The 25,651-nt window shown below is 39.9% G+C and overlaps 1 protein-coding gene across 1 annotated transcript in view; it reads left to right on the forward strand.

Annotated features, from left to right (window-relative positions):
• Window positions 1-25,651, forward strand: part of cubn (cubilin (intrinsic factor-cobalamin receptor)) — a 359,402-nt gene that overhangs the window by 7,305 nt on the left and 326,446 nt on the right. The window contains exons 5-9 of the mRNA XM_059971453.1: window positions 17,074-17,177; window positions 18,385-18,511; window positions 19,563-19,731; window positions 19,825-19,956; window positions 23,289-23,384. Of these exons, the coding sequence (XP_059827436.1) occupies window positions 17,074-17,177; window positions 18,385-18,511; window positions 19,563-19,731; window positions 19,825-19,956; window positions 23,289-23,384 (628 nt within the window). The remainder of the gene's footprint in view (window positions 1-17,073; window positions 17,178-18,384; window positions 18,512-19,562; window positions 19,732-19,824; window positions 19,957-23,288; window positions 23,385-25,651) is intronic.

Genomic DNA, 25,651 nt, shown 5'->3' on the forward strand with positions numbered 1-25,651 from the left:
GCAACCCTTGTCAAAATGATGGAATATGTCTGAATCTCATTGACTCTTTCTTCTGTCTCTGTCCAAACAACTGGAAGGCAAGGCCATTCATAATTAGAAATAGTTCTTTCAATGATATGAATCTTATTAACTGAGATGCAGTGTTCATGTAATGTAGCTTTACTCACTCAGAATTGCAGAATTATGGAACTCATCCTTCATAGAAAAAGGAAACTGCTTTCATATAATGTCAGTACACTAAGGAAGGTGATGTAAGATAGCATTTCTATTGATGTTGTGGTTACCCTAAAGCATTGCTAGACTACCTCAGTATCTCTGCTCCAATTAAATGACCTGAGCCTGCTTTCATTGGTAATGTTAAAACCCAGGTGAAGCACTAAAGTTTGCCAACTGGCTTTATCAATGTTGTAAATGCCCTGTGTTATGGCCATTCGGGCAATGAAAATTTGCACCTACAGAATTTATGTGGAAAAAAAATTAAATGAGCGACCACAATTTTTTCAACTACCTTTTGTTAATGTATGTGCAGATATGACTTGGCTTTATGTTAGGCAAAGTCATGATATGTACCATCTTCTACAAATGCAACCCCTGCCCCTACAAGGGTCATATTCTGCATGGAGGTCGGTGACCAGTGGTGTGCCTCAGGGATCTGTTCTAGGACCCCTTCTCTTTGTGTTTTTTATAAATGACCTTGATGAAGAAGTGGAGGGATGAGTTAGTAAATTCAACAAAGGTTGGAGATGTTGTGGATAGTGTGGAGAGCTGTCAGAGGTTACAGCGGGACATTGATAGGATGCACAACTGGGCTGAGAAGCGGTAGATGGAGTTCAAACCGGATAAGTGTGAGGTGGTTCATTTTGGTAGGTCAAATATGATGACAGAATATAGTACTAATGGTAAGACTCTTGGCAGTGTGGAGGATCAGAGAGATCTTGGGGTCCGGGTCCATGGGACACTCAAAGCTGGTATGCAGTCCATGGTTAAGAAAGCATATGGTGCATTGACCTTCATCAATCGTGGGACTGAGTTTAGGAGCCAAGAGGTAATGTTGCAGCTATATAGGACCCTGGTCAGTTACTGTGCTCACTTCTGGTCACCTCACTACAGGAAGGACGTGGAAACCATAGAAAGAGTGCAGAGATTTATAAGGATATGGCCTGAATTGGGGAGCATGCCTTATCAGAATAGGTTGAGTGAACTCAGCCTTTTCTCCTTGGAGTGACGGAGGATTAGAGGTGTATAAGATGTTGACAGGCATTGATCGTGTGGTTAGTCAGAGGCTTTTACCCAGGACTGAAATGGCTAGCACAAGAGGGCACAGCTTTAAGGTGCTTGGAAGTAGGTAGAGAGGAAATGTCAGGAGAAAGTGTTTTATGTAGAAAGTGGTGAATGCGTGGAATGGGCTGCTGGTGAAGATGTTGGAGGCGGATACGAAAGGGTCTTTTAAGAGCCCTTTGGATGGCTACATGGAGCTCAGTAAAATTGAGGGCTATGGGAAACCCGAGGTAATTTCTCAGGTAAGGACATGTTTGGCACAGCTTTGTGGGCCACAGGGCCTGTATTGTGCTGTAGGTTTTCTATGTTTCGTTGTTTCTGCCCTCCCCATAAGTCAGACGGAGGTCATGTTCATAACCAATGGAACAATGTGCTCATTGCATAACTGTATGTCCTGTATAGTGACCAGCTATTTGGTTATGAAAGCATCCCAAATTTAATAGGGAAGACCCAGTGGGCGGAAGATGTAATTGTAATTAGTCACTATCAAACTGCTATATGTTGTATGCTGGATCAATGTTAAAATATAGGGCTTTAAGATATGTAATAAGCAAAAGACCCAAAGAGATTCTCATAGTTCCCTTATCGAAAACCCCCTAGAAATATTGGAGGTTAACAAGTTTAAGGCAGCTAAAGTGACGTTGAAAGCTTTCAAAGAAATAGATATAGTGAATGTACTGGCTGATATCATTCTATAGATTCCTGAATTCTTCCTATAGTGGCAAATATAATCCCACTATTTAAATAAGAGGGGAGAGAGACAAGTTAGCCTGACTTCAGCCGTAGAGGAAATGCCGGAATCTATTATCAACGAAGTAAGTGAAGGGAACTTAAAAAATAATAACAGTCCTTGACAGAGCCAACATGGATTTATGAAAAGGAAACCACTTTAAACCAGTCTGTATGAGTTTTTAGAGCATGTAAGCAGCATAATAGAGAAAGATGGACCATTGGATGTGGTGTATTTTGTTTCATGATGCTTGTATTATGGCTAGCATAAAGCCAAATTATTGTACATAAAGCAAAATTAAAACAAGATTACTGGTAGTAGACTGATAAAGAAAGAGAATTGGTTCAAGGACAGCAAAGAGATTGTAGGAATAGATGGTTCATTTTCAGATTGGGAAGTTTTAATTAGTGGGTTCCAAAGGGTTATAGCTCAGGAATATCACAGATTTGGATAAGGGAATCCAAAGGGAACAAATATAAAATGCACAAGCTTGCTGATGAAACTGAATTGGCTGAGAATGTGTGTTGTGAGGAAGATGCAAAGATGCTTCAAAGAGATTCAGACAGTTGAATGATTAAGAACTTGACATAAGAAAAGGGTAAGGTAATCAACTGAGTAAGAAAATAAATGTGGAATATTTTTAAGTGATGAGAATTTGAAAAGTAATAGTTTTCAGAGGGACCAATGTGTCTTGAGATGTAACTAAAGATCCTAAGAATTGGATCCTAGAACTGGGAGCCAACCATCTAATCTCTCGAAGTTTTCTTTACCTTTCATCAAGATTATACTTGGTCTCTACCGTAACACCATTTTCTTGCACAATCGCATATCACCTTGATTCCTGAGAGCATTTGTGAATCTGTTCTGGTGCTCCTATTCTTTGTGATTTCTATAAACGGATGAGGAAGTGGAAGGTTGGGTTATTAAGTTTGCCTTTGACATGAAAGTTAGTAGTGTTCTGGATCGTGTAGATGGTTGCCATAAGTTACAGAAATATCGACAATATGCAAATCTAGGTAAAGAAATTGCATATGAAATTTAATCTCAAAAATGTGAATTGATACACTTTGAAAGATTGTATTCAATTCTGCTCACCTCATTGTAGGAAGTATGTGGAAGGTTTACTGAGGGTGCAGGCTAACTTTACCAGGATGCTGCCTGGATTCGACAGCATGTCTTATGAGGAAAGGTTGAGCGAGCTGTGGCTTTTCGATTTGGAGTGAAGTAAAATGAGAGGCATCTTGACAGAGGTGTATAAGATTATAAGAAGCTTAGATAGAGTAGAGAGCCAGTACCTTTAACCGAGGGTGGAGATGGCCATTACCAGAGGACATCCATTTAAATTGAGAGCAGGCAAGTTTAGGGAGATTTCAGACTTAGGATTCTTTTACAGAGAGAGTGGTATGTGCGTGGTAGAGGCTGATACAAAAGGGACATTTAAGAGACTCTTAGATAAGCATGTGGACATAAGAAAAATGCAACTTTATAGACTGTGTAGGATGGAAAGGTTAGATTGATTATGAAGTAGGTTTGTATAGGTTGGCAGAACACTGTGGTCCAAAGGGCATCGTATACTGTACTACTATTCTATGTTCTATATTCTAAATATTTAGAAATCAATAGGACACTGTTTTGATTGAGCCTCTTTAGTCCTCAGCTAAGATAATTCCAAGGTTTCAACACTCTGATTCTGTTTGATGTGTCAAAGAGGATAACCTCACATTTTCCCATGTTTTTATCCACTCATAACGCTTATCCACATTCCTTTAAGCCTCTTTATAACTTTCTACTTACTCGCAGTACCACAAAGCTTTATATCATCAGCAGACATTAGGCTCCTTCAGTCAAATTGTTGATACAGATTTTGAGTAGCTGTGGCGGAAGTATTGATCTCTGCATTTCTCTACTAGTCACAGCCTGCCATTCTGAGGAAGATTCATTCTTTGCTGTCTGTTTGCTGCTAACCACACCAGAGTACTACTGTAATTTTACTTGCTTTGACCTTGTTGATCAAACTCTCATGCAGGAGCTTACTGAGAGCTCTCCGACAATCTAAATATTCCTCATTCAATGGTTCCTCATGTTAACTTAGGCCCAGGCATGTTCTGTTGTTATATTCTTCATTATATTTGCCAGCATTTTCCCTGGTGCACACAAAATAAAATTAGAGAATGCTGAATATACACAGCAGGTCAGGCTACATCAATGGGCTTAATATCTGTGTTATTGACTTGGATTCTTTTTTTTCTTTTATTTCTTCTTGCCCCTTTGGGAGTGGAGAACATGACCAATCTGACCTGCCAGGCACGTCTTCTTACACAGCTTTTCACAACTCCTACATTTCTTTATCGATGTTCTCACTCTCTAACTTCTCAAATTACTTGTGCAGGTTACCTTGTTACAGCTTATCCCCATGGTCACCCCGTTTTTACCCTACCCAAGACATATGTAACCCCCTGGGTCACCTCAGGCTCGCTCAGCTCGTTCTCGTCTAGGGGGAGCAGTCTTCGGCCCCGCCAAACTGGGTAATCAGCTGGTGTGGATGCTGTATGATGTCCCCGCCTCGCCCAAAAACAGACAGTACACCATAAGCGATTAAATGAGTACAATTTATAAAGGTTACTATAACTAAGTGATTAATAACGGTACAGTATATATGAAGAGAACAAATAAAGAAAAGGCGCCAAACTTATCAAAGTCCAAACCACTTCATGCACAACCGTTGGAGCTCAATTACTGAAGTCTTCTGGCCACCATTCGACCCCCTCCGAACTTCTCGACTCGCAGCTCAGGACCCTCCGAAGTGGTCAACCAAGCACATCTAGCTTCATCCCCCCTCCTCAGAGTACCTCCTGGCCTCGGACCCCTGCCTGGGGTCCATTCCTCGCCCAGTTTACAGCATTGCGTCCTCTCTCTCAACCCCCTCGCACCGATCTGCCCAAAAGCCCGTCAACAAAAGCTTACAGACTCAGAAGAAAGAACATTAATCCCCATTTGGTTTACAAAGGAATACAATTCTCGTTATCAGTAAATTTTAACCCAAACAAGCTTCTAGCACTCTCTTGCAACAAAGAAGCATTCCTGCTAGTTAACAAAACAAAGCCCTTTTGATTACATACACAGTAACAAAGAGAAAAAAGAAGAAACCCCCCTTTACACATATGTAACCCTACACTCTTCCTGCAGTTTAATCGATTTCTTTTCACTCCTTACTGGTTCTGATGAAGGGTCTTCAGTCTGAAATGTTAACTCTGTTTGTCTTCCTGCAGATGCTGTCTGGCCTGCTGAGTATTCCCCTACTATACATGTCAGGTTATTAGGTCAATATTTTTTTGATTTCTTGACCCTCCTTTCCTAAGTTATTGTCATATTTTCTATTCCCTAATTTCTGAGAATCATTCTAAAATCTATGGCATTATGAAATACGATAACTATTTTAATCACCTATCATAATATATCTTTATGACCATCACTTTGAAAACTCTGGGACGTAAATCTCTGTACATTGTTTTTCACTAAATTCTCCAATCTTTCTTTTAAACCTGTTTAAACATCCGTTTTATGAATACCCAGACTTATGATCATAATTAGTATTTTCAGTTATGGTGTTACTTCTTGATCATATTTATAGTTAAGCCTTTATATAAATTCAAAGAGGAATTAAAACAGCTTAAATGCTAAATATTGTAATTTGCTACTACATCAAATCATTTAAAATAAATATCTCTAAATTAAAGTGCTAAGAAAGAGGTTGTAAATTGATAGAGCTGTTTCAAGTAACTTTCAGCCAGCCACCCACTTCTCAAAAGTGACTCCAGATGTTATTCAATGCTTTTCCTTTCCTTCTTTAAGTAGTGGCAGTGATCTCACTCCGATGTGTCCTGTGGAGAAAGCAATTAGCATCGCTTGATCTCAGAATAAGTTTGCAAATTTGCAAATACATCATCTTAAGAACAGACTTACTTTTGCCCTTGTTCGGACTTTCCATTTGAATGCCAATGAAACGTTTTAGTTTGTTTTATGCTTCTCACCAGATTTACTCTTGAATTTCTGTTTCACTTTCACTATTTTCTTCCAGATTGATTTCTGTGATGGTGGGTGAGGGAGGTGGGTAAGTGTTTTGAGATGAGATTAAACAGACCAGGCCTAAACTTTCTTGAGTTTAGATAAATAAAACATTAAAAAAAGATCATGTTAGACTTGACAGGGTAGCTGTAGGGAAAGTAATGTTTCCACTGGTTAGAATGTCTAGGATCAAGTGTCACAGTCTCAATATGAGGGTCATGCATTAATCTGCCAAATGCTCCTATTCTTATCCTCACTGGTGCATGGCATGAACAGCAATTTAGGGATTGCTACTCTGGAGATCCTGCTTTTCAGTCTTCTACCTAAGTCGCTAAAATCTCTCTTCAGGACCTCCTCACCTATGTCATTGGCGCCAATATGTAATAAGACTTCTGGCTGCTTACCCTCCCCTTTTGAATGCTGTGGACCCAATCCAAGAAATATCTGACCCTGGCACATAGGAGGCAATGTGCCATCTGGGTGACTCTATCGTGCTCACAGAATCTTGTTTTTATTCCTCTGACTATGGAATCTCCTATCACCACTGCAGTCCTCTTCACCTCTTTTCTCTTCTGAGCCACAGCACCAGACCCACTGCCAGAATCCCAGTCACTGTGGCACTGGTAGGTTGTCCCCCTCAATAGCATCCAAATGGGATACTTATTTTTGAGGGGAACGTCCACAGGGGTACTCTCCACTGACATCCTATTTCCAATCTTTCTCTTGTCAGTCATTCAGTTACCTGCCTCTTGCAACATAGGAGTGCCTACCTCCCTGTGCCTCTTATCCATCACTTAGTCCCCTGTATGAGCTGAAGGACATTAAGCTGCAGCTCCAGTTCCTTAATATGTTGTCTGTGGAGCTGTAGCTCGGTGCACTTGGTGCAGATGTGGTTATCTGGGAGGCTGGAGGCCATGCACAGAATGAAGCACTACCCTTAGAGCTATCCTCTCTGCTCTAACTATGCCCAAACAGAGGAGGAACAAAGAATGAAGAAGAAGAAACTTACTGGATACTTATCTTGACCAAGCCCAAGCCTGATGAGCCAAAACCACTCACACAATGGCTGCTCCACTTGCCCCTCCCTCATTTTTATTTACCCTTTCAAATGAACCCCAAAATGAATGTGATTATGGCTGATCATTGTGCCACCAACTTGCAGCAACTTATTATCCCTTATTATTATCCCTTGATTCCCTTACTATTAATTAAAAATCAATCATAGTTATTGAGTGATGGAGCAGGCATGAGGGGTTGAATGACCTATTCCTGAGCCTATTTTGTATGCTCTCATGTTATTCTACTAAATGCTCGGGATCAGAGATATGGGGCTATTGGTAAATTAAAGGATCTGGTCACACGACAGTTGACTATAAACTAAAGAAAATTATTATTATCTTTTATTACTATTATTATCTTTAAGACATTCAACATTCAGTTTTACAGTATGAGAAAAGTTGAGTTCTTAGAATCATACAGAAAATACTGAAGGAAAATATCTGAAAGTTGAGCAGAAACCATTTCCGTACAGAGTATGGTAACCCTTGGAGCATTTCCAACATTTTGAATTTTCATTACAAGATTATTCCATATTTTGAAACAGCTTTGGGAATTTGGGTCAAAGTGCTTTATCTATATTCAGTATTTTTAGAGTTTTTCTTCTGTGTCTGGCACAATGACAGCAGCCAGTCAAGCTGCTGTCTCAAGGTTCCGTGATGTAGGTTTAATCATGATTTCTGGTTCTGACTGTGTCGAACTTTTGTATTCTTCCTGTGACCTTCTATATGATTTAATTTCATCTCATATGGCAGAGGTGTGAAGGTTAGTAGGTCGGCTAATTGGCTATTAGAAAATTGGTCTTGATTTTGGTGGTAAATTAGGAAATTAGATTCTTATTTTCACATGCACAAAGGTACAGTGGGAAAAAATAGTTTTTTTTTGCTGTCCATATAGATAATTTCATCATGTCTCCGCATTGAGGCATCTGTGACTGTGTGGCCAAGCATAACTCTAACACCATATTCAAGTTTGGTGATGAAACCACTGCTGTGGGCCGTATCAAAGGTGTTGAATCAACATATAGGAGGGAGACTGAAAATTTGGCTTACTAGTGTCATAACAATAACTTCTCACTTAATGTTAGCAAGACCAAGGAACTATTAGGAGACTTAAGGAGAGGGAAAGCAGAGGTCCATGAGCCGTCTTCATTGGAGCATCAAAGGTGCAGAGGGTCAGCAACTTTAAATTACAGGGTGTTACTATTTCAGAGGACCCTTCCTGGACCTAGCATGTACATGCATTTGCAAAGAAAGCATAACAGCACCTCTATTTGCTTCGGAGTCTGCGAAGGTTCACATGACATTAAAAACTTTGACAAACTTCTATAGATGGGTAGTGGAGAGTGTATTGACTGGATGCATCACGGCCCAGTATGGAAACACCAATGCCTTTAAACAGAAAATCCTACAAAAAGTAGTGGATTTGGCCCAGTAAATCACAGGTAAAGAGTCCCCAACCATTGAGAACATTGTAGGAAAGCAGCATCCATCAACATCTCACCATCCAAGCCATGCTCCTTCAAGAGGTACAAGAACCTCATGACTCGCACCTCCAAGTTCAAGAACAATTACTACCCCTCAACCATCAGGCTGTTGAAGAACAGAGGATAATTACACTTGACCATCTATTGAGAGGTTCCCACAACCAATGATCTCACTTTAAGGACTCTTTATTTTATTTTTGTTCTCATTATTTATTGCTACTTATTTATATTTGCACTTGCACAATTTGTTGTCTTCTGTACTCTTTCATTGATCTTTCATTGATCCTGTTATAGTTACTGCTCTATAGATTTGCTGAGTATGCCCACAGGGAAATGAATCCTAGGATTGTATGTGGTGACAATTATGTACTCTAATAATAAAATTTACTTTGAACTTTGAATAAAGGCAAAACAATAGCAAAATGCAAAATAAAGTGTTCCAGTTACAGAGAAAGTGCATTGCAGGCAGGCAATAAGGTCCAAGGTCATAAGAAGGTGAATTATGAGGTCAATAGTCCAGCTTTATGGGATTGAGGGGAGAACAGCTTACATGAAAATTAATGGGATGATATTGCTTTGTTGCTGAGCTAAATTACCTTTTCTGTGTCCAAGTAAGATTTGGAGATCTAGAACCTCTATTAAGGGTTATGGAGTCATTTTTGACAGATGAAACAATTAATTTTCTCCTTAGCCCACGGCTTCCCAACCTTTTTTATGCCATGGACAAATACTATTAAGCAAAGGGACCATGAACCCCACATTGGGAACCCCTGCCTTTAGGATCCTCCTGCTTAAAAAACTTTTAAGCAGAGTCTATAAATATTTTAAGCCAAAGGTAGATGAATGTGACAAAGGCAAGAGGTTAAAAAACTATCAAGGATAGACAGGAGTGCAGAATTGAGGTTATAATCCTATGTCAGATAAGAAATGGTTTAAGCTCGCAGACAAATTGGGTGCTGTTGTAGTATGGTGGACTAACTTCTACCTTGCTAAGGTCAGGTTGCAACTCTCAGACTTCTCCTCTTACCTGTCCCTTGAAGAGAACCCCACTCTGGACCATGAGAAAATTGTCTGTGACACCATCATTGAGTTCATCAACTCTAAAGGACTCCCATCCACTGCAACCAAACTCACAGTTCCTTTACCCTGCACTGCTTGCTTTTACCTCTTACCCAAGATCCACATACTTGACTGCTAGTAGGCCTATTGTCTCTACCTGCTCCTTCTCCACTGAACTAGTGTCCTCATACCTCAACTACATTCTGTCCCCCTTGGTTTAGCCCTTTCCCACTTACATCCGTGACATTTCACATGCTCTAGATATCCACAACAAATGACCCTGATCACCTCATTTTCAACATGGATGTTCAATCTCTATATACTTCTATTTCACCCCCCCCCCCCCCGCCATGGAGAAGACCTGAAAGCACTCAACTTCTTTCTCAACAAAAGAACCGAACCAGTTCGCCTCCACCACTCCACCACCACCCTCCTCCATTGGGCATAACTGGTCTTCATCCTCAACAATTTCTCCTTCGGCTTCTCTTTCTCCTTCTTTCTCATAAAACAGTTCATGTTCAAAGACCTCCCTGGAAATGCTCCCCAACTCTTTCTTTGCTACATTGATAACCGCATTGGTGCTCTTCATGCCCCTATACTGAACTTGTCAATTTCATTAATTTTGCCTCCAACTTCCATCCTGCCCTAAAATTTTGTCCATTTCTGACACCCCTCCCCTTTCGCGATCTCTCTGTCACCGTATCTGGAGACAAACTGTTTATCAACATCTTTAATAAAACTACCAATTCTCATGGCTGTCTTGAATTTCCTCTTCCCACCCTGGCTCATGTAAAAATGCTATTCCTTTTTCTCATTCCTTTGTCTCCACTGCATCTGTTCCCAGGATGAGGATTTCCTTTCCAGGACATAAGAGATGTCCTTCTTCTTCAAAGAACGGAATTTCCCTTCCTCCGTCATTGACACTGCTCTCATTCAAATCTCTTCTATTTCCTGGACTTTCGCACTCACCTCATCTTCCCATCACCTTAACAGGGATGGAGTTCCTTTTGCCCTAACTGACCACTCCATTACCCTCTGCATCCAGCATATCATTCTCTGCAACATCTGCTATCGACAAAGGGATCCTACCAGCAAACGCATCTTTACCTCCCTCCATATTCCGCTTTCTGCAATGATCAGTCCTTCATAATTCCCTTGTCTTTTCATCCCTCCTCACTAATCTCCCGCCTGGCATTTATCCCTAAAAGTGTTCAAAGTACTACACCTGTCTCTCACCATACAGAGCCCCGAACAGTCCTTCCAGGTGAGGCAACACTTCACCTGCAAATTTGTTTGGGTCATCTATTGTATCCATTTCACCCGATACAGCCTCCTCTACATTGATGAGACCTGACGTTATTTGGGAAACTCCTTTGTTAAGCACATCTGCTCCATTTAACAAAAGCAGAATTTCCTGGTAGCCAAATATTTTAGGAAGTTGTTCAGTTAAATAACTGGAGGCTGGAGAGGCTGACTCCTGTTCCTTATATTTTTTTATACTTAACCAAGCTATTACAATAAAGAGACTAAACAGAAAATATGAACATCCAGTCAACTACTAAGACCTGAAGACTCGGGGAAAGTTGAAGTTTACAGCAGGATACAGTAAAATATTGAAGAGCCTGGCATGATTATTTCTTCTCACTCTATTTTAGAGGACTAAGAAATCACTTTAAGTAGTTGAAGCAAGAGTAAAAGCAGGACTAATGTTTTCTTCCTGGGTGCAAGGCTAATGCAGTGAAAACAGATTTACTGTAGAAATCATAAAAGAACTAAGTATTTTAGATGAGTGGAAGGTGTCCACCATATATAATCTGGAACAGGAAAAGTTACTATCAACATGGGTGTTAGAGAATCGAAAGTTCATGCTTGAACCAGAGGTTTTAGAGTGCAGTTAGCTTCAGAATCAGGTTTAATACCACTGGCATATGTTCAATTAGTTCAATAGGTACAAAACAGACTACAGGGAGTTAGAAAAGAAGTTGAGAAGCTGGACCTCAAAGGTAGTAATCTTGGAATTACTGCCTGTGCTGTGCGACAGTGAGTATAGGAATAGAATTAGGTGGAGGATAAATACGTGTCTGAGGGATTGGAGCAGGAGGCAGGGATTCAGATTTCTGGATTATTGGGACTTTTCTGAGGCAGGTGTGACCTGCAAAAAAGGACGGGTTACAGTAGAATCCAAGGGGGGCCAACATCCTGGTGGGAAGGTTCGCTAAGGCTACTGGGGAGAGTTTAAACTAGAATTGCTGGAGGGTGAAAACCGAACTGAAGTGGCGGAGGAAAGGAAGGTTGGCTCACAAATAGAGAAAGCATGGAGGCAATGAGAAAGGGAGAATAGGCAGGTGATAGAGAAGGGACGTGCTCAGTCCAATGGCTTGAGATGTGTCTATTTTAATGCGAGGAGTATCATGAATAAAGTGGATGAGCTTAGAGCATGGATCAGCACTTGGAGCTATGATGTTGTGGCCATTACAGAGACTTGAATTGTGCAGGAGCAGGAATGGCTACTTCAAGAGCCAGGCTTTAGAAGTTTCAGAAAGGATGGTGAGGGAGGCAAAAGAGGTGTCACGGTTGATCAGAGACATTGTCACGGTTGCAGAAAAGGAGGAAGTCATGGAGGGGTTGTCTACGGAGTCTCTGTGGATGGAATTTAGGAACAGGAAGGGGTCAATAACTCTACTGGATGTTTTCTATTGACCACCCTATAGTAACAGGGACATCGAGGAGCAGATAGGGAGACAGATTCTGGAAAGGTGTAATAATAACAGAGTTGCTGTGGTGGGAGATATTAATTTCCCAAATATTGATTGGCAGCTCCCTAGATTGAGGGGTTTAGATGGGGTAGAGGTTGTTAGGTGTGTTCAGGAAGGTTTCTTGACAAAATACGTAGATAAGCCTACAAGAGGAGAGGCTGTACTTGATCTGATATTAGGAAATGAACCTGGTCAGGTGTCAGGTTTCTCAGTAGGAGAGCATTTTGAAGATAGTGATTACAATTCTATCTCCTTTACCATAGCATTGGAGAGGGATAAGAACAGACAAGTTAGGGAAAGGTTTATTGGAGTAAAGGGAATATGAGGCTATCAGGCAGGAACTTGGAGGCATAGATTGGAAACAGATGTTCTCGGGAAATGTATGGAAGAAATGTGACAAATGTTCAGGGTGTACTTCCATGGGGTTCTGAGGAGGTACGTTCCAATGAGACATGGTAAGGTACAAGATCCGTGGTGTATGTTGTAAATCTAGTCAAGAAGAAAAGAAGAGCTTATGAAAGGTTCAAAAAACCAGGTAATGATAGGAATCTAGAAGGTTATATGGGTAGCAGGAAGGAGCTTAAGAATGAAATTAGGAGAGCCAGAAGGGGCCATGAGAAGGCCTTGGCAGACAGGATTAAGGAAAACCCCAAAGCATTCTACAAGTATGTGAAAAGCAAGAGGATAAGACATGAGAGAATAGGACCAACCAAGTGTGACAGTGGGAAAGTGTGTATGGAACTGGAGGAAATAATAGAGGTACTTAATGAATACTTTGCTTCAGTATTCAATATGGAAAAGGATCTTGGTGATTGTAGGGATGACTTGCAGCAGACTGAAAAGCTTCAGAATGTAGATATTAAGAAAGAGGATGTGCTGGAGCCTTTGCAAAGCATCAAGTTGGATAAATCACCAGGACCGGACGGAATGTACCCCAGGCTACTGTGGGAGGCGAGGGAAGAGATTGCTGAGCCTCTGGCAATGATCTTTGCATCATCAATGGGAACGGCAGAGGTTCCAGAACATTGGAGGGTTGCTGATGTTGTTCACTTATTCAAGAAAAGGAATGGGGATAGCCCAGGAAATTATGGGCCAGTGAGTCTTACTTCAGTGGTTGGTAACTTGATGGAGAAGATCCTGAGAGGCAGGATTTATGAACATTTGGAGAGATATAATATGATTAGTAATAGTCAGCATGGCTTTGTGAAAGGCCTTATGAGCCTGATTGAATTTTTTCAGAATGCAACTAAACACATTGATGAATGTAGAGCCTTAGATGTAGTGATAAGTTACCCCATGCAAGGCTTATAGAGAAAGTAAGGAGGCATGGGATCCAAGGGGCATTGTTTTGTGGATCCAGAACTAGCTTGCCCTCAGAAGGCATAGAGTGGTTGTAGATGAGTCACATACTACATGGAGGTCAGTGACAAATGGTGTGCTTCAGGGATCTGTTCTGGGAATCCTACTCTTTGTGATTTTTATAAATGATCTGGATGTGGAAGTGGAGGGATGGGTTAGTAAATCTGCTGATGGCCCAAAGGTTGGGGGTATTGTGGATAGTGTGGAGGGCTGGCAGAGGTTGCAGCAGGACATTGATAGGATGTAAAACTGGACTAAGAAGTGACAGATGGAGTTCAACCCAGATAAGTGTGAAGTGGTTCATTCTGGTAGGTCAAATATGATGGCAGAATATAGTATTAATGGTAAGACTCTTGGCAGTGTGGAGGATCTTGGGGTCCGAGTCCACAGGACACTCAAAGCTGCTATGCAGGTTGACTCTGTGGTTAAGAAGGCATATGGTGCATTGACCTTCATCAATCATGGGATTGAGTTTAAGAGCCAAGAGGTAATGTTGCAGCTATATGGGACCCTGGTCAGACCCCACTTGGAGTACTATGCTGAATTCTGGTCGCCTCACTACAGGAAGGATGTGGAAACAATAGAAAGGGTACAGAGAAGATTTACAAGGATGTTGCCTGGTTTGGGGAGCATGCCTTATGAGACTAGGTTGAGTGAACTTGGTCTTTTCTCCTCAGAATGATAAGGTGACCTGATAGAAATGTACAAGATAATGAGAGGCATTGATCATGTGGATAGTCAGAGGCTTTTCCTCAGGGCTGAAATGGCTAGCACAAGAAGGTATAGCTTTAAGGTGCTTGTAAGTAGGTACAGAGGAGATGTCAGGGGTAAGATTTTTATGCAGAGTGGTGAGTGCGTGGAATGGGCTGCCGGCGGTGGCGGTGGAGGCAGAAACGATAGGGTCTTTTAAGAGACTCCTGGATGGCTACATGGAGCTTAGAAAAATAGAGGGCTATGGGTAAAGCCTATGTAGTTTTAAGGTAGGGATATGTTCAGCATAGCTTTGTGGGCCGAAGGGCCTGTATTGTACTGTATGTTTTCTATGTTTCTATTTAATGGCAGAGAAATGTACACAATATACATCCTGAAATTCTTTTTCTTTGCACACATCCATGAAAACTGAGGAGTGCCTCAAAGAACGGATGACAAACGTTAGAACCCTAAAGCCCCTCCCCAGCTGCCTCCTCCCACACACAAGCAAGGCAACGACCCTCTCCCTCCCCCAACAGCAAAAAAGCATCAGCACCCTCCACCGAGCACTCAAGCCTGCAGCAAAGCATCAATTAAGATACAGACTTGCAGTACCCCAAAGACTACTTATTCACCCAGTAATTCAACATACCACAGGTTCTCTCTCTCCCTAATAAGGCAAAAAGAGGTGTCCCCATTTCAGAATGAGAGGGGAGATATAACAGACAACTTGCTGATTTATGACGTGAAAAGTCTATTGCGTCGCTTTTTCTGAGCACAGCACCCAGAGAATTGGCCCCAGAAAGGGTCATGTCTCTGGTCACACAGCCGGCAGCTAACCTGCTGCTCCCAATGATCCATGTTCTCACGCAACTCCTCTGGCAGGGACACCGGCCTTGAATCAGCCCGTCTCCAGAGGCACAAAAAACCCAGCACCCTGAAAACATCCTCGTCTTCCAGGCCACCTTTTGGGATATCAAAAAGCCGACAGTCTTGAGACCCTGAGAGCGGGTCCCATTCCTGTAAAGAACTGAAGCCAGAGTGTAATTCCAGGTCAGGGTCTTCAAAAGAACCTTGAAGAGGAAAAAAAGAGATACGACAGATAGAAATAGAGCTTTTTCTGAAGATGCAAGCAAAAGAATCATCGTTTAGCAACATCTTGACTTTGCTCTGCCCTCCGGGTTGTGGAATTTGTTCTTTTGTGTCAGCAGTGATTGCAATACATAATAATAAAATCTATAAATGTATAGATTAAATCAGTGCAAAAGAAGTGAGGCAGTGTTTCATGAATTCATTATCCATTCACCTATCTGAATCCCTGCAGCATCTGGGGACCCTGTGATCTCTGTCTCACGAGCTAACATCAGAACTTTTTTCCAGAGTGATCATAGGGTCATCATACTGCAGGGATTCGGACAGGTGCTGTTTTATTCTCCCTTTCAAAGCATACATAAAAGGTAGTGAGCTCATCTAGGAGTGACGGATGACAGCTGTTCATGATGTTTGGTTTCACTTTGTCGAAAGTAATGTCGTGCAAACCCTGCCAGAGCTGATTTCCATCAGATTCTGTTTTGAACCTCAGTCAGAATTGTGTTTTTAGCTCTTAAAACAAACTTCCATTGTTTGTACCTGGATTTCTTGTATAGTTTTTCGATCACTGCTCTTGAATGCCACAGGTCTAGCTCTCAGCAGACTATGAATCTCCTGGTTCATCCACAACTTTAGGTTTAGGTATGTCCAATATGTTCTTGAAGGCAGACACTCATCCACACAGGTCTTGATGAAGTCAGTGACAACTGTTGTGTATTCAATCAGACTTGAAGATGAATCTATGAATATTGTCCAGTCCACCTATTCAAAACTGTCTTGTATGCACTCCTCCATCTCCCTTGACCTCTTCTTTGTCCTCCCCGCTGGTTCTTTACTTTCTACCCCTGTGCTAAGAGTTAGAAGTACACCCAAGTGATCAGACTGTGTGCGCATGGGATGGCATGGTAAGCATTCTAGATGGTGATATAACAGTGGTTGAGTGTGTTGACTTATCTGCTGATATGTTGGTGGTAGTCATTCAGAGACGTCTTCAAGCTGACCTGCTTGTAATCTCCTGCAATTATAGGGAAGGCATCAGAGTACAGTTTAATGATGCTGTTTATGTCACTCAGTGCCTCCAGTGCTTGCTCCAGTGCTGCTAGAACGATGGCAGAGAACTCCTCAGCAAATAAAATGGACTAGATCTTCCAGGTCAGGTTACCAGGCCTGAGATAGAACTGCTATGTTTGTGCACTATGATGGGTTAATCATAAAGCATACTCCACCTCCTCTGCTTTTAAAAAAAACTGAGCTGCCCTGTCTTTGTGAGTGTATTGGTGATAATCATTCTGGAAATTCAGTTGTTCAGAAATTCTTCATCATGCATGGCTATAATGGAGACATGTACTTACTGACATGAAAGTTCAACTTCTTAATAAAAAGTCAGGGCAGTGGCTGTTTTGTGATTGTGTAGTGCTCAGTAATTAGCAGTAAATTTGGAACTAAATGGAAATTTATATCTAAATTCCAAGTACTTATCAATTTTCAATGTTCTGCTTTTTTAGGGACCTACTTGTTCTGATGATATAAATGAATGTGAGGTCTATGCAGGATCATCCCTAGCCTGCCAGAATGGAGGGACGTGCATTAACACAGAAGGCAGCTACAGGTAACTGAATCTATTATAGTCAAATTAGTGAAATATAAGATATGCTGTAAATGTTATAGAGCAACAAATTATTATTGCCAGATTATTTTGTTGAAACAGCCAGGGAAATATAATTATGCAGCTTGATGGGGCAGATAGGGAGTTGGATAGCATTTATCTGAATGTCCAGATCTAGGAATCACAGTCTGAACTCAAATTGTAGGCTACTTAGGACACACATAAGAAGCTCATTCTTGGACTATTTTATTTTTTAATTAGCAATGTAATCAGTTCTGTGCAATAGCTCTTTCTTTGAGTCTATGATCTTAGATAGCTGGGGTAACATTATTCTCACCCCTCCATCACTTTCCTGCATTTACCTTACTTTGTCAAGTCTAACAAGGTTTTTATTTATGTTTCATTGAGATACCTCTTATTCATCAGGATAACAATTTCTCGCTCGGCGTGTAAGATAACGCTGAGCTAAACACCGAGTTAAACCTTTGTCAATGACGACAGGATCACAGTAAGATTAACCATTTACTGTTCACTCTTCCACATTAACGTATGGTGAAAACTGTTGATAAAACAATACAAGATTTGTACAGCAGTTGTTTCCTTCTTAATATTACATTTACATCATAAATACTTGCAAATGTAAAACTACAACTACATTACATTAAAGTGCAGCATACAGTCAGAATCTACCTACGCCATTGATTGCTTTAAATACACTTCAACGCAAACTATCCGCAACTCTTTAACTAACGAAAACATAAACCTTATCGACCGTTGTTACTTTTAACAGTATTGGCGTTAACATTTTAATTCAACATATAGATTATCTCATAACTCACAGCGTTGCCTTCACTATGTTTCTGGTGCGTAGAGAGAAAACGTTGCTGCTGCTTGCGCTCGCACATGTCTCGACCCCCACCTTCCCGTTTCTCCAAACCAGTATTTTCCCACAGGATGCGGCGAAACTGGATGTGACATCATCGCATGCCGCGATATCTCACAATGAATTTACTTTAAACAATCCTAACTTTAACTAGAATGCTAACAAATGAATTACTAAGTGAAAATATTATAAACTAAATAACTGCCATAAAGACAACACAACGATATTTGGAAACACTTATTAAATACATACCAAGGAATGTACATCAATATGAAATAAGATCTGAGTAACCTTGTATTTACATTGATGACATTGTGTTATTCTTAGTTGTACCTGTACTCCAGAATGGTATGGTCCACAATGTACTTCCAAACATGATGATTGCCAAGATGGCTTGCAAACAAAATGTGAACATGGCATCTGCATTGATTTAAACAGGGTTCAGCCAAATAAGGTAAGAGCCATGGAAACATTTGCAAAGCATATTTTGAAAAAAATACTCTTAATGGCCACTTTATTAAGTACACCTGTACACTTGCTTATTAATGCAAATACCTAATCTGCCAATCATGTGGCAGTAACTCAATGCATAAAAGCATGGAGGCATGGTCAAGAGGTTCAATTGTTGTTCAGACTAAACAGAACGGAGAAGAAATATGATCCAAGTGACATTGACTGTGCAATGATTATTGATGCCAGGCAGGGTGGTTTGGGTATCTCAAAATGGTGATCTCCTAAGATTTTCACACTCAGCAGTCTCTAGAGTTTATAGGGAATGCTGCAAAAACCAAGAAACATCCAGTAAGTGGGAAATCTGTTGGTGAAAATGCTTCATTAATGAGAGAGGTCAAAAAGATTGACCAGACTAGTTCAAGCTGACAGGAACATGTGTTACAATAGTGGTTTGTAGAAGAGCATCTCTGAATGCACAGCTTGTTAAACCTTGAAGTGGATGGGCTACAGCAGCAGAAGACCATGAACTTGCAGAAATACACTTAGTGGCCACTTTAGTGTGTACAGGGGTACCTAATAAAGTGGCCACAGAGTGTATAGAACAATTTCAGCAAGAGCAAATAATTTCAAGTTTGTGCAATAATTGTAGACAGCATATACTGGAACCATTTCTTGTCAATCATACCTGTAAACTGTGCAGCTATACTGAGTTACAATTTTTACATCAAAGTCTTTTTTCCTTCTGGAGATATTAACTTTATCTTATTGGAAGGAGTTGTTCTCATCTTTTCCAGATGTTCTGTTGGCTCCAAACCATAGGACTATTTTTCAAATTGCCTGTGCTAAATGGTATTTTCTGTTATACATAGCTGAAGCTGATTCAGTTTTCCTTGCAGACACAAGAGACTTTTGATCATGGAATTTTGTCAAAATGTGCTGATCCAGTTTTCCATGCAACTGTATTTTGAATTCTGTAGAAATAAACTCGAAAACCTGCCTGTTTCATACTTATTTTATAATGCTCAATCTTCTGATTTATAATCCATTCACAGACCAAGTACCATTGCATCTGTGAAGCAGGGTGGAGTCAGTCTACTGCAGGTTCAGCCTGTAGTTCTGATATTGATGAATGCAGCCTTCCTGTACAACCCTGCTCAACAAATCCACTAGTGCCATGCTTCAATTCCCCAGGTTCTTACTCTTGTGGGACCTGCCCAGAAGGTAATAGGTTTGCTTCTTTATAATAGAAGACAGCAGTATTATTTAAAAGTTTATTTTTCGATGGGAGATAATGTTTTGTTCAAATATTCACAGGCTGGTTAGGAGATGGTCACAGCTGCCAGGATATTGATGAGTGCAAAACCAATAATGGAGAATGTTCTCAAGCTCCAATTGTTCAATGCATTAATACAATGGGATCTTACCATTGTGGTTCATGTCCAACCGGTATGTATTTTTCTTGAGCTATCTGTAAGTTTAGCTCATTGACTGAAGGAACAGTTGGTATTTATAACACTTGGTATTTATGACAGAAAATTTATTACTTCAAACAGTATTCTTTGCTAACTACAAATTCATCAGTTATTCCAAAATTGATGGTCGTCATTTGAAATATTAGGACCAACCAATAACCACTGTTAATATATAACCAAATTCTAAGAATGAGCAGCATTAATACTATCTAATGTAATATGTATTGAATTCTAAAAGTGTGTTTTGTAGATGGTTCACAGTACAACCACTGTGTGCTAGAGGTGAAGGAAATATATGTTTAAGATGGTGGAGAGGATGCCAATCAAGTGGGCTCCTTAGTCCTGAATATTGAATCAGAGTCAGATTTATTACTGACATGCAGTATGTCATGCAATTTGTTGTTTTGTGGTGGCAGTACAGTGCAATATAAGAAGTGTTACCTGATACAATAAAAAATAAATATTCAAAATAGTGAAGTAGCATTCATGGGTTCATGGACCATTCAGCAATCTGATGGCTGAGAGGAAGAAGTTGTTCATAAAACATTGTATGTGCATCAGTAGGCTCCTGTACCTCCTCCCTGATATTAGTAATGAGAAGAGGGTAGGTCCTGGATGATGAGGGCCCTTAATGATGGATGCCACCTTCTTGCAGCACTACCTTTTGAAGATGTCCTCGATGGTGGAGATAAACTTGTACAAACCTCTGCAGCTTTTTTTTTTCTTGATCCTGTGCATTGGAGCTTCCATATCAGGCTGTAATGCACCAGGGCAGAATGCTCATCTCGGTATATCTAGAAGCACTAAGCTCAAGGTTTGCATTAGGCCTGATAGATGTTTAATTTCGCACTATATTTTTTAAAGTTTTGTCCAGTATTTTGGAATGTTCAAATTTTCTTGGTGTTCAATAATAAATGAGTTTCTGTCTATCTGTTTGTGTTGTATCCCTGTTTGAAAGGGGGGCCGCAGCCAAAAAACGGTAGAGAATCACTGCTCTAAATAAAGGGCTTTCTTCTGAATCCTCTTTGATTGATTTGGTGACTTTCTAGAAATGTGTTTGAGTTTTTGGTGACATATCAAATCAACTCCTAATGAAGTATAGAAGTTGACATGCCTTATTCGTGATTGCATCAATATGTTAGGCCTAGGATAGATCTTCAGGGATGTAAGTACCCAGGAATTGAGGCCACTCACCCTTTCCACTGCTGACCCCTTGATGAGGTATGGTGCATGCTCTCCTGACTTCTCCTTCCTAAAGTTCTATGAGAATTATTGGACCAACAATCATTGAGACAAGTGGAGAGAGTTCAGTCATGGCCTTGACTTGTGTTGTAAATTCTGGAAAGGTTTAGGGTGAATCATATTCTGATTCTGAACTGGCAATAGAGAAGTGTTTATTCATCACAGCACATAGGCATTCTCCTGCAGATCCTGTTGGTAGAGTTGCCTTAAAAAAAAGTATATCATATTTTTATAACCTTAAGATAAAAGGTAACAGCTGATAAATCAACTTAATTTCAATAGCTACTGTGACATCCTTTACTTCAATATTTTGAGTATGACAGTGCTGTCACTGAGTTATGTTTCTGCAATAGAGGATGCATCTGAATATTCAAACGCATTTGCTGGGACAAAGAAATTCACAAACATGATCAAAAATCTTCTGAGGGCAGAGATCCCATTCATCAAAAATTAATGTTCTGAGGGTTGATGGACATACATACTAACTACTGATAGATCAAGTGTGCCTGTGACCATGTTTAAAGCACTAGGTAATAGTATCAGTGTGGTCTACAAGCTCCTTGAATTTGTCTACAATGGTACAAAAGAACAGCCAATGTTGCCTGGGTTTGATGTAGGCCACATAATCATTGTATTACTTTTCACTGATGTACATGAGAACCTCTCATGGTCATTTCATTTTTCAAACCATATATCTTGAGCAGCCAACAACTATTCAGTTCAGTTCAGGTTCAGTTTATTATCATTTAGAAACCACAAATGCAATGATATCACAAAAGCACATGATAAAACAGACTACACCAGAAAATCCACATAACATTTGGCAATCTCCAATCCAGAATCCGGAGAGGCTGCTGCATATTAATATCACGCTACCATCTTAGTGCATTCCCCAAAATCCGCTAGACAAAACAAGGCCAAAAACTAAAGCTACAAGAACTGCACAAAACCACATAGTTACAACGGTGCAAACAATAGCATAATTGATTAAAAAGAGACCATGGGCACAGTAAAAATAGTCCAAAGATGTTAAAAGACTATAAGTTCAAAAGAAACCACCACACAGTTTCCACAAGTCCTCAGGGTCCCGATAGACTCGTCTCTCACGCTGGTGGCAGAAGTCCATACCCCCACTATGGACTAAAATGGCGCCGCCAGACTCAGCCTCGCAGATGCAGCACACAATGAAAGCGCCCTGACCGCAGCGGACTCTGAGTATGTCGAACCTCCGAGCCTCCGACCATCCCCTCCAGCACAGTTTCTCTGAACACCATCCTCTGCCGAGCGTATTAAGACGCCCCCGCCAAAGTGACCCTGAGGACTGGGAGCCTAACAACCTGTATTTCATGGACAGTACTGTTTGTTTACAAAGCTGTTCCTTTTAACTTCATGCTAATAACTTTTTGCAATCTATATTACCCTGAATTGGAACTGCCTTGCTATTCCTGCACCTTTGTTGACTTATAAATCCTAGAACTTCTTCCTCAATAGCACTATAGTTACATCTTAACCTAAACAATGTCAGTGCTTACTAAGAAGGATGCCACCTTCTTGAGACACCACCTTTTGAAGATGTCTTTGATGGTGAGGACAAACTTCTACAAACCTCTGTAGCTTTTTCTCGATCCCGTGCATTGGAGCCTTCATATCAGTAAGAATGCTCAACTCGGTATATCTGTAGAAATTTGTTAGTTTGGTGACATATCAAAACATTTTGTGTGTGCAGTACTTAATAAAACATTTTCTTATTGAATGAAGTTTTCAGGATCTGGCATTGACCATTCATAATTGACCTTGAGAAGTTGGTGAAGAGCTGCCTTCATGAATGAATACAGTCCTATTGAAGGTGTTTGCAGCATGGCTGTTGGGTAGGGAAATTACCAGTTAAAATCCGCCAAGAATACAAGAATAGCAATATATTTCCAAGTCAGGAAGGTACATGCAGATGTGGTGCTCCTTACATGAGTTCAAAATACCAGATCTACAATTGTGACTGGCCTTGCCAGTGATGTCCAAATTCTAACACATACGTGTGTAACCTTATATGGTTTATTTCCATTGTAGGCTATCAAGGTGATGGGAAAAACTGCACTCTTAGTGATGTATGCTCAGTGAACAATGGAGGATGTCATCACTTTGCATCATGTTCTTACAATCCAGGTACAATGCTAATTGCGACATTAGTGAATGCACTGCTGACAGATAGAAGGAACAGCAAACCAAATAACTGGAATTAGGTTGAATTATCTTCATTATATGGAAGTTATTTTGTGAAAGCGTATTTGTACCATTGACTTCCAAGTTATTGCTGAGTTCTGCATGTTCAAGTTCCATTATTGGAGATCCAAACACTTAAGTATTAACCAGTCTTAATTCATAAGATAAAGTTTGCTAACTTGCTCAGGTATCCACACAAACCAACTCAGTACATTTATTGATGCACTAGATGATGCTCTTTAGTCATAGACTCACACTAATTTACTGTTCAATCTGAACACCTAATGTTTCATAAAACATGATAGATAAGAGTACTGAATTCCCTTTAACAATGCTCCTTTAATGGATACATTTCAAATTTTTTTTACCCCTTTTCTCATCTTGGTCTTATTTTAGTTTAGTCAACATTGATAATTCCTCATAATATAATTAAAGACACGAGAAAGCAATTATTACACTCAACCAAAAATTAAAAATTAAAATCCTATGTCATTTTTAATTTTAGTCTGTCTGATGGGAAATAGTTCCATAAACCCTGAGAGGAATGATTCAATCTCTTCTCAGTTTCTATACAGAGCATATGTGTTCTTACTTTCAGGAACTACAGTAATCATTTAATTGTGTAATGTTTTCGATCAACAGAGTACAGCTAAGATTTTCAGTGTGTCTTCATCCAGCTTTCCCGTAGGATGATTGTTTTGTGCACAGCGTATCACATTTGCTACCTATTCCAATATCAGACTGTGCTTGATGCCATAAACAAGCTGTTTTCAGCCTTTCAACGTATCGTCAATAGGTTAGGAGATGAGATATTGATACGTCAATGATGCTTGAGACTTTATTTCTAGTTCTAATGTCTCTTGTAGTGGATGGCCAAGAATGGTAGTTCTCTATTGTTTAGTATAGGCAGGGCATAAGTATTTCCAGGATGCAGCTATTAATTATTGTTTACTGATTTTCATTATGGTGATAACAGATTAATATCATTGAATGGTAGCCTGATAATTTTTTGCTTTAGAGTGCATTCACACTTTTCATGAGTCCTCTTTGACTGGTTCCAAATCCTCCATTTACACCTTAAATTTGAGAGAATATATTTTTCCTTTTTCAATCTTATAGCCCCAATTCCCTTTTCTTATCCAATTTTTCATTTCCCAGTCTACCATTTAATTATACTTACAAGTTGTGAAGGAATTTACAGATCACTGGTCAATTATCATATTATTCACTGAAGTTAAATGTTCTTTTGTCTTCCAAGATATCAAGACATTTTGTTTATACATTTTATTGATTTTTTCTTAATAACCCATAATATTGTGCATGAGTCTATTTCAAGATTACCCCATATGTAAAGAATAGCTTTTTTGTTCTTAATGCAGAAAAACTATTTCACCCAAGTTTTAGGACAAAGTGCTTGCTGTTTCATTTGAAAGTATCCCAACCTTCTCCTACGTCACCTGATTCTCCACATCAAAGATCCCATCTCAGATAGTAATAAATGGACCCTACAGGGCTTAAAATTCAGTCCTTTGAAAAAAATAAATGTTCAAACTTTCAAAATTGTGACATTTAGTTTCTGCTGAGGTTAACAATGAATATTTAACACTACAATTCTCCCTCTGCCAACATTTATTCCAATTAATATTGACATTTAAGAATCAAAGATCCATTCTCTGTAACATTATTCTGTAAACACTTGTGTTGATACCATTTTTCTTATAGGAAGGAGTGATTATACATGATAGAATTTCATATTCAGTTTGAGTGCAAGACACTTGAGTCTGAGGCAATGCCCACAGAATTCTTGAGGAACTCAGCAAGTCAGGCAGCATTTATGGAGGGGACTGAAAAGTCAACATTTTGGCTTAGACCCCTCAGCAGGACTTAGGTCTAAAGCAGTCTTAAATTTTAGTTAAAATAAGAAACAAAGTAAAAATGGGCTGGGAAACTAGGTTAAATGGTAAGATAGTAAATGCCCTTCTGGCACTCATTTAAATAAATATTCCTTAATTCTTGATAATGTTGTCAAACATCATGGTGTATTGACTGAATCAGAAGGCTGCATGTTTGAAACATTTTGGGGTCACAAATGCTGTGTCAGATTTTTTTAAATTGTTTTTCTTTTACACAGAGTGCTGGGTTCATGTAATGCACTGCTAGGGGTGATGGGAGAAGCAGATACATCAGAGCAATTATCGAGAATTATCGAG

Source organism: Hypanus sabinus, chromosome 6, assembly GCF_030144855.1.
Source record: "Hypanus sabinus isolate sHypSab1 chromosome 6, sHypSab1.hap1, whole genome shotgun sequence".
Taxonomy (NCBI): Eukaryota; Metazoa; Chordata; class Chondrichthyes; order Myliobatiformes; family Dasyatidae; genus Hypanus; species Hypanus sabinus.